This window comes from Lepidochelys olivacea, assembly GCF_965140295.1.
Source record: "Lepidochelys olivacea isolate rLepOli2 genome assembly, chromosome: 27".
NCBI lineage: Eukaryota > Metazoa > Chordata > Testudines > Cheloniidae > Lepidochelys > Lepidochelys olivacea.
This window is the reverse complement of record NC_140437.1, coordinates 11,683,745-11,693,240: the sequence shown is the minus strand read 5'-3', so window position 1 is coordinate 11,693,240 and position 9,496 is coordinate 11,683,745. Positions and strand designations below refer to the sequence as shown.

The following is a 9,496-nucleotide window of genomic DNA, read 5'->3' as shown; positions in this document are numbered from 1 at the left end:
GCCTCTGATCCCTGCAGGGAGCGGGACGTCCCAACCCGCCGAGCACCTGGCTCCGGCTCCCGGCCCGGGCCCCGCAGCACGCGCTGGGCTTGCACAAGCCGCTGTTTGCACAGCCCCGTGCCGGGCAGGGGCCAGCGCCCCGGCGGGGAGGCACCTCGGCAGCCGGCCGCTGATTTGCTTGGAGGGGCCTGGAGTGAGGGGGCGGGGACCGGGGGAGGCCCCAGGGTGTCGCCCTGGCCCAGGGCTGGCCCCACTGCAGCCTGCCCGCCGCGCCGCCATGGGCTCGCTCAGCGCCGGCTCCGCGGCGGCCTCGGCCGGCCGCCTGCTCTGCGCGCCCGTCCCGCGGGTGCTGGGCGGCCGCGGCCCCCAGCGCCTGGGCGGCCGGCGGCGGGAGAGCCCCGGGGGGCTGGCGGGCGCCCGGGTGGAGCTGGCCGGGGCCGGGGCCGTGCCCGCCCCCGTGGTGCGGCGGGACATCCAGGCCTTTCTCCGGGAGTGCGGCGGCGGCCCCAGCGAGGCGGGCCACTGGCTGGCCAAGTTCCAGGCGCTCGGCCAGGCCGGCGGCCGCCCCTTCGCCGTCATCGAGGTGAGGGGGGCGCCGGACCCACAGCTGGGCCGGACGGCCGTGGGGGGGGTAGAGCCAGGGGCACTGGACCCACGGCTGGGCCGGACGGCCGTGGGGTGGGGGGGGCAGGCACAGCCGGGGACACTGGACCAACAGCTAGGTGGGGTGGGCACGGCCCAGGAGGACAGGGGGATGCAGAGTGGGAGTCGGGCATCGGACCCTGTGGGTGGGGCAAGCAGGGGACGGGTATGGCCCCAAAGCCCAGGGGGGTGCAGAGAGGGGGCAGCAGGGGTGGATGGCTGGGAGATGCTGGGGATGGGGCTGCAGAGAGGGGACACGGGGAGCTTGGAGGGACACATGGGGAGGAGCTGCAGGGCTAACTAAAAGGGGAGCCGGGATTAAAAAGGCAGCCAAGTCAAACGAGAGGCAAGGAAATAAGAGTTGGAAGCAACATGGGATTAACCTGTGGGACTCACTGCCTCAGGATATTATCGAGCAGGGGTGGGCAAGCTGTGGCCCATGGGCCGCACCTGGCCCCTCAAACCATTTAATCTGGCCCTCAGCTCCTGCCAGGGAGCGGGGTCGGGGGTTTGCCCCGCTCAACTCCCAGGAAGCAGCCGGCATGACCCCCTCCGGCTCCTACTTAGTACATGGCGGCATGGCCAGGGGGCTCTGCATGCGGCCCCGTCTGCAGGCGCCAGCCCAGATGGGCCCATTTGTCTGCTCCGGCATCACAGGGGGGAGCACATTGGGCTGTAGGGACTGATGGTCTGAGCTGGCTGATGGGCACGCAGGGTCAGAGGGGTAATGGCCCAGCCAGGACAGCAGTGCCCAGAGTGGTCCCACCACTTCCTCCCTTCCCACCCCACCCACACCTGGGGGGTGGCAGCTGTCTTTAGCCAAGCACTGGCCAGGGAGAGGGCACAAGTCCTCGGAAACATTCAGCCCAGCTGTGGCTGATAGCAAGGGTCCAGATAAGGGCTGCTGATAACAGTCTCTGCTAGGGACAAAGGGCACCAAGCCTTACAGGGACTGGGGTGGGGATGGGTTGATGGGGGAGGGGAGGGGGTGATAGCTGTTGTGGGGAAGGGAGGGGCAACAGCTGTAGTGGGGAGGGGCTGGGAGGGGCAACAGTTATAGTGGGGAGGGGCCGGGTAACAGCTGTCCTGGGGAGGGGCTGGGAGGGGAGGGTGACAGCTGTAGTGGGGGAGGGGAGAGAACAGTCTATTGGGAGAGGCAGGGAGGGGAATTTTGGGCTGCAGCAGGGCCCCAATGTCCCCAGCCACATGGCCCCCCACCCCAGGGCTCTGCACCGGCCCTGCCAGGCCCCAAGCTCACAGCCACCCAGCGCCGGCAGGCGCTCGCAGTTGCAATAGGAGCGGCTCTGCCACGGGCTAACGCGGAGCCAGGGCTGCCCATCCGGCAGCGTCCACCCCAAGGTGCTCGGGGCCCAGGGCGGCGCCCGCCCAGCCTCCTGGGGGCCCTGACACGCGGCTCCCTTGCTGTCCCGGGGGCAGGTGGATGAGGCTGTCTCCCGCTGCAAGGAGACCGTGACCAGCCTGGCCTTCAGCTTGGCCTTCCTGCAGCGCATGGACATGAAGCCCCTGCTGGTGCTGGGGCTGCCATCCCGGAGCTCCCTGAGCGACACCCTCACCTTCCGGGATGCCAAGGCGCTGCTGACCCAGAACTGCAAGGCCCTGACGGACGCCCTGCGCCAGAATGCCGCTGCGACGATGCCCTTCTTCGGGGCCGGCGCCGTCCTAGGAGCGGAGCAGTCGGCCACCCACTCCAGGTCAGCCGCTGAGCCTGCAGCCCTGGCTCTCCGTACCCGACCGCTGGCCCCCATTAACGCCTCTCTCTCTCCGCTCCCAGCGGGATCTCCGTGGACAGCGACCTGCTGCAGTGGTGCCTGGAGATGGGGAACATCCCCATCATCTGCCCCGTCGGGGAGACCCACAGCCGCCAGTGCCTGCTGCTGGACTCCGTCGAGGTCACCACCGCCATCTCCAGGGCACTGCTGCCCACTAAGATCATCTTCCTCAACATGACCGGGGGGATCAGGAACTCTGGGCAGAAGGTGGGTAAGGGCAGCGCAGGGCCTGGCACGGGAGACGCCGGCTCATGCACCCTCTGTTGCCTGGCCATGGGTTCCCATCCCACCACTTCCGGTGCCCTGCTTCCCTCCCACCCACCGACGTCCTCCTGCCTGCTGGCCCCCCCTGCCCGCCTTCCCTTCACCCCTCCCCAGCTCCTGGTAAGCCCCTCCCCTGCACGGGCCGGGAAGCCACGAGACGGAGCTGAGGAGCGTGGTACACGAATGGGGAGAGGCTGGAGGACAGGCACATACACATGGGGAGAGACCTTAGGGGGCCCACAGAGGCCTAAGGCTGCTGCTGGGATTTGCCTATCAGCTGGGAGACGGTCAAAGCAGCCCCCTGCACTGCACCCCTCTACTGGGCTGACCACGGCAGAGTGAGAGCCAACCTTCCCCACCATGCCCCATGCCTGCGTTAAGTGTCCTCCACGTGGGTTCAGCAGCTGGGCTGGGCCCATTCCAGGCCTTCCTGGAGGCAGCCGGCCCAGAGCAGGGGACGGGCCAGGAGGGCCTAACCCATGGAGCCATCGCCCATCTCCTTGCTGAGCCCCCTCCTGGCCGTGCAGGTGCTGGGGAACGTGAACCTGCCCGCTGACCTGGACCTAGTGACCAAAGCCCAGTGGGTGGGCCACAAGGAGCAGCAGCAGGTCAGGGTGATCGTCGACCTGCTGAGCCGCTTGCCCTACGAGGCCTCCGCCGTCATCACCTCTGCCGGCACGCTGCTCTCCGAGATCTTCAGCAACAAAGGTGCGTGTGGCCGCTGGGGCCTGCCCCTGCCCCTGCCCCGACGGGCTCAGCCCTGCCTCGCTATCTCCGGGCGGGACTGGGGAGCTGAGCTCGGCTGGAGAATTAGCACCGGCGCGGCTGGCGAATGGAGCAGGAATCAGAGCGCTGTTGCTCTGCGGGAGACCGTCCGAGTGAGCAACGCCCTCGCTCTTCCCTTTGGCTCCAGGCTCGGGGACCCTGTTCAGGAACGCCGAGCGTATGCTGCGGGCCGAGAGGCTAGAGGAGCTGGACCAGCAGCGCCTGGTCTCTTTGATCAACACCTCCTTCGGGAAGACCCTCCGAGGGGACTATCTGGCTTCCATACGGCCCAGGCTGCACTCGATCTACTTCTCAGAGGGGTAAGGAGGCCCCCTGCACGTCTGTGCTGGGCCCAGGAGCTCTAGGAGCAGGCAGGCAGAGGGCTGTTTAAGAAGGGGAGAGATCCCTAATCAGCCACTTCTAGGGGCAGCCCCTGGGGTGCAGAGTGGCCCTAGCATCTGGCTGAAGGCCGTTAGTTCTGGGGATTGTCTTGTATCCCAGAGGTCTGAAAACCTTCCCTGCCCCCCTTTCTCTGCCTGATCTGTTTAGACAGGAGACTCTTGGGGGCAGGGATTGTCTCTACCTACGGGCAGCACCTCACACCACGGGGCCAGCTAGGGCCTCTACCCTCTCATGCAGCATGAGATGGGCCTACGAAAGGCAAGTAACAGCCTTCCCGGCTGGCTCCTGTTGTAGAGTACAGACCCAAACCCCAGAGCCTCTGAACCTTGGGGCCACTCGAAAGCCAGGCACAAAGTGGTTATTTCCTGTAGTGCCTATGAGCTACTGCAAGCGGAGAGCTGGGGTAACCCTAGTCGCAGCTGCGTGGGCCCAGGGGAGTGAGGGAGGGAGAACAGAAGGTGCAAAATCTCCTCCCTACCTCTTGGAAGCCTTCCCTGCCACGCAGAGTCTGTTTGTGCCGCTCCCAGGCCCGCTCACCCTGCCCTTTGTCACCCAGCTACAACGCAGCAGCCATCATCACAAAGGAGCCGGTCCTGGGCGGCATGCCGTACTTGGACAAGTTTGTGGTCAGCTCCACCAAGAAAAGCCAAGGCTCCGGCCAGATGCTGTGGGAGTGCATACGGCAGGACCTCAGGACCCTCTTCTGGAGGTCTCGCGTCACCAACCCCATTAACCCCTGGTAAGTGGAAAGGGGAACTGAGCAGAGCAGCATTTCCATTGAGAATGCCACCCTCCTGGTGGACACCGACACAGAAGCACATCTGTTCTGGGCTCAAGTTTTAAACACACTAATGGTTCTCCTGCTATTCGAGCCCTGGGCTCCCCAGCACACAGCTCTGCCAACGCCCCACAACCCTGCCCTGCAGCCCCCTGCTATTCCAGCCCTGGAGTGCCCACACCCAGCTCTGCCAACGCCCCACAACCCTGCCCTGCAGCCCCCTGCTATTCCAGCCCTGGCCTCCCCACACCCAGCTCTGCCAACGCCCCACAACCCTGCCCTGCAGCCTCCTGCTATTCCAGCCCTAGGGTCCCCACACCCAGCTCTGCCAACGCCCCACAACCCTGCCCTGCAGCCCCCTGCTATTCCAGCCCTGGGCTCCCCACACCCAGCTCTGCCAACGCCCCACAACCCTGCCCTGCAGCCCCCTGCTATTCCAGCCCTGGGCTCCCCACACCCAGCTCTGCCAACACCCCACAACCCTGCTCTGCAGCCTCCTCCTATTCCAGCCCTGGGGTGCCCACACCCAGCTCTGCCAACACCCCACAACTCTGCCCTGCAGCCTCCTCCTATTCCAGCCCTGGGGTGCCCACACCCAGCTCTGCCAACGCCCCACAACCCTGCCCTGCAGCCTCCTCCTATTCCAGCCCTGGGGTGCCCACACCCAGCTCTGCCAATGCCCCACAACCCTGCCCTGCAGCCTCCTCCTATTCCAGCCCTGGGGTGCCCACACCCAGCTCTGCCAACGCCCCACAACCCTGCCCTGCAGCCTCCTGCTATTCCAGCCCTGGCCTCCCCACACCCAGCTCTGCCAACGCCCCACAACCCTGCCCTGCAGCCCCCTGCTATTCCAGCGCTGGGGTCCCCACACCCAGCTCTGCCAATGCCTCTCACTCCTGACTGCAACACCCCTGCTACACCAGGGCTGGGCCCTTCCACCACTCCGCTGGTCCAGCTGTACTCTGATGCAAAGCACCCCCTACTACACCAGGCTTAGGTTTCCCATGCCACCCTGCCAATGCCCCTTAACGCTGACCTGTCCCCTCCTCCCACTCACTCTGGACCTCCCCCTCTGTAAGACAGAATTACCACTACTATGCCACTTACAGAGGGGCTGCAAGGATACAATCACGGATGTCTAGGAGGGACTCAGATGCTCTGAGTGCCCAGGTAGATACAGTGGGTGGCAAGTCTGACCCAGTATTATCCCTGTAATGGTATCACCGGACGCTCCTGTTGCTCTGTGGGGTACAGATATTGCTCTGGGACTAAGCGTTTGTTTTGTTTCCGTCAGGTATTTCAAGCACAGTGACGGAAGCTTCACCAACCACCAGTGGATCTTCTTCTGGTTTGGACTGTCCGACATCCGGGATTCCTATGAGCTGGTAAACCACGCAAAATCCATTCCAGACTCATTTTGCAAACCATAGGGCAATCTTACTAGGTCAGAGTGAGTGCGGAGCAGGTCGGGCTTGGGAGGAGTCAGGCTTTTGTACATCAAGACTGGATAAGAAGAAACAGAATGGCCAGCCATGCATGGAGCTGCATGGACCTTCCCAGAGAAATAATTGGCACGAAGAACCCTCTTGGCCAATTCAGCACCCAGCTTTTCCCTAATAAAGTGCTAGGGAAGCCTGCGTTGTGCAGACTGTTGCCAAGAGAAGTTAGAGCGAGGGGGTCGGGACTCTTGGGTTCAAGTCTCATCTCTGCCACTGACTCACCGTGGGAAGGTCACTTCCCCTCTCTGTGCCTCACCTTCCCGACCTATAAAATGGGACCAACAAGGCTCCATTAACGAACGTGTAAAAAGAGCAGCGACATCTTTCCTTACAATCCTGTGGAACAGTAAGTAGGAGTCACACACAAGCTTGTATTTATAGGAGCCAACAGCCTGGGTGTGGAGTTTTCCATACAATGTGTATAGCAGAAAACAGACAACAAGAGTAGCTGGAAAGCATCAACTTTTAATGTGATTTTTGGCTTCTTTTTCAAGGTGTCTCGCCTTTCTTTAGTATGATGTTAGGGTCTTATTAATTTCTCCTTAACCAGTGCCTAAGGCTACTGGGCACCAAAACTGATTGACAAATGTCAGCTGGGAACTTCAGAGCGACCAAAGGGACACAGACACCAAACCACCAGTGAAATTCCAGCTAATGCCTCTAGCCCCTTTGAAAACCCCACATGTAAACAGGGGGTAAAATTGTCAGAAGTTGACAACTGATTTAGTTGGGGATTGGTCCTGCTTTGAGCAGGGGGTTGAACTAGATGACCTCCTGAGGTTCCTTCCAACCCTGATCTTCTATGAAGTGACAAAGGCCCATATTTGTAAAAGTATTTAGGCATTGATGCACTCAGCATTGTGACACCTAACTGATTTAGGAACCTAAACCTCATTTTAAGAGCCTAAATCCTATTGACTGTCAATGGGATTTTGGCACCTAAGTGCTTAAATCCCTTTTGAAAATGAGATGTCGGTTCCTAAATCAATTAGGTTTCACTGAGCACCGCAATGCCTAAATACTTTTCCAAATCTGGGCCTAAGTGACTTAGCAGCCTATGGCCCATTTCAAAGCCTAAGTCTTATTGTCAGGGGGATTTAGGCTCCTGAGCAACTTTTGCAAATGGAAACAGGTTCCTAAGTCCCCTGGACACTTTTGAAAATGCTACCCAGATCACAGACTTACTCGTGCAGCATCCCTGGCAGTGAAATATTTAAATGTCAAATTGCTAGATATTTGCCATGAATCTACTGTGAACTCTTGCTAGTCAGCCAGTAACGAGCAAGAGAAGTAAGTCTGAGATGATCTCTTTAAGCACTAGCATCGCCTGTGGCAGGGTTAAAGGAGAACCTGTCTGGTTAAGTGCCAGGAACCTGCAATGAACTCTTAAAATGCCAGCGCTACCCACCGTGAGCACCAGTAAGCCCGAGAGGAAATATACAGGCACTATAGCTTCAACTTGTTAGGCACAAGCTAAAAGCAACGTACATGTGAAGCGGAAGATGGGAGACGTTGTTCAGATAGGAGAGGAGCTGGGCAGCAGGACTCAAGACCTGGACTTGGTTCCCAGCTCTGCCACAGATTTCTTGCATGACTTTGGGCAAGGCAGTTCATCCTCAGTTCCCCATCTGTACAATGGGGATGACAACATGGCCGTGCCTCAGAGGGGTGGTGGAGGACAAATGAATAAGTATCTGGGAGGTACTAGGTATTCCACTGATGCCCGACACCTCTCAAAGTCAGCCTGCTTATTTAGGTGCCTAACTTTGTTAAAAAATTCTGGCCTATATGTCTCTCTTGCCACCTTAAGTAAGTTGGTGGCTTAAGTAAGATCTGACGTTCTGTCTCTGGAGTGGAAACGCAGCTGAAGTTTCCTCCGTTCACATGCCTGTGATTCGGGGGAAGACAGGAAGGATGGCCCAGTAGTTAGGGCACAAGCCTGGATTCGGAAGACTCAAGGTCTGTTACCTGCACAGCCATGGACACCAAGGGTTACTTTAGGCCTTTGAGTCTCAGTTCCCCATCCGTAACATAGGATTAATAGACATGGCTCAGCAGGGGTGTGTGGGATGAACATAGTAAAGCTTGTGAGGTGCTCAGATAACAGTAATGGGGACCAGAGAAGTACCACCTTGATTAAAGCCAAACAACGTCCATTAAGAAATAAAACTCAAGGAATGGAGTTAAAAGCCTTTTCTCATTTAATCATCAGAAATACATGATGGGGAAAGTGGTTTAGAAAACAGGGAAGACTCAAAAGCAGGACAAAGTGGAAGGCTTGAGCTAGGCAGTTGAGACAATGCCTGTGTTTAAGAGCTCTCCTTAGGCGGGCACGGCACTGAAGCTAGAGAGATCTGGCATGCAGCTGGCCTTGCAACAAAAGACAAACCAAATCTGGTGGCAGGAGGCCCTCATGGGGCAAAGGCAGCATGTGACCTTATAACATGGAGCGTAGTCTCCGAACCTGCCCCTGACTCTGACAGTTACTAACCAGGGTTGTAAGACGTGGAAATGGGGGGTTGGGAACTGGACTTTTCTCCCCTTTCAAGCTTCCCTTCCTCACTCAGTCACTCCACCCCAGCACTCTGGAAATCCCACCTCTCTTAGGGGGACGGGTAGCAGCTCCCCTCTCTATGAAGCTGTTCTTTCCCCCAGGCTTTGGCAGGCAGGATTGTCCGGTTGTAAAGCAGCGTCCATCTGCTCCCTCCATTGGGCTGTGCTAGGAGACAAGCCAGTGCACAACGGATTCACGTGCATGCTCCAATGATGGACTGGAGACAGCATGGACGTATGCACACAGAGCAGGAGGAGAGGCAAAATTATTCCCTTCTCATCTCTGGAGCAGCTTCCTTCTCCCTCTCAAGAGCATTGAGGGTTGTTCCCCTTTGAAATCGCTCCTCTCCACAGCACTGCATCCTTTCGGGGAGCAGGGTTTCTTTGTAACCACATGAAATTGCTTAAGTAATGGAGTAACTAATGACTCCTTAAGGTGCCACCGGACTCCTTGTTTTTGTGGATACAGACTAATACGGCTACCCCCTGATAATGGAGTAAGGGTACTCTGGCTTGGCCACTGGCCCACTGGGTGATCTTGGGCAAGTCATGTCCCCGCTCAGTGCCTTGGTTTCCCCATCTGTACAATGGGGATAATGACATTGACCTCCTTTGTAAAGCGCTTTGAGATCTACTGATGCAAAGTGCTAAATAAGAGCTAGCTTATTATTACCGTTCTCCCCACCCACCACACACAATGATCCCCACACACCCCACTCATTGCAACCAATATGCAGAATTCACCAAAGACGATGAAGGGGCAGCGTTGAAGTCCCCCATTCAGTTCAACATTGGCTTCTTTC

General features: G+C 58.9%; 1 protein-coding gene across 2 annotated transcripts; it reads left to right on the top strand.

Annotated features, from left to right (window-relative positions):
• Window positions 1-271: 271 nt before the first annotated feature.
• Window positions 272-9,135, top strand: NAGS (N-acetylglutamate synthase). 2 transcript variants are annotated; one of them, XM_084615566.1, is made up of 8 exons: window positions 272-583; window positions 2,080-2,354; window positions 2,435-2,639; window positions 3,224-3,404; window positions 3,610-3,781; window positions 4,420-4,602; window positions 5,936-6,026; window positions 8,796-9,135. In XM_084615566.1, exons 1-8 carry the CDS (start codon window positions 278-280, stop codon window positions 8,823-8,825), a joined length of 1,443 nt encoding a protein of 480 aa, XP_084471692.1. In that variant the 5' UTR covers window positions 272-277; the 3' UTR covers window positions 8,826-9,135. The 2 variants fall into 2 exon arrangements, with proteins under 2 accessions (XP_084471692.1, XP_084471691.1); XM_084615565.1 differs by lacking the exon at window positions 8,796-9,135 and having other exon boundaries at window positions 5,936-6,633.
• Window positions 9,136-9,496: the final 361 nt, after the last annotated feature.

Excerpts from the sequence above, each read along its gene's own strand:
- NAGS (XM_084615565.1), top strand. The coding sequence starts at position 278 with ATGGGCTCGCTCAGCGCCGGCTCCGCGGCGGCCTCGGCCGGCCGCCTG. Across the intron at positions 3,405-3,609 it reads CGAGATCTTCAGCAACAAAG|GCTCGGGGACCCTGTTCAGG; the intron begins GTGCGTGTGGCC and ends CTTTGGCTCCAG. Across the intron at positions 4,603-5,935 it reads ACCAACCCCATTAACCCCTG|GTATTTCAAGCACAGTGACG; the intron begins GTAAGTGGAAAG and ends TGTTTCCGTCAG.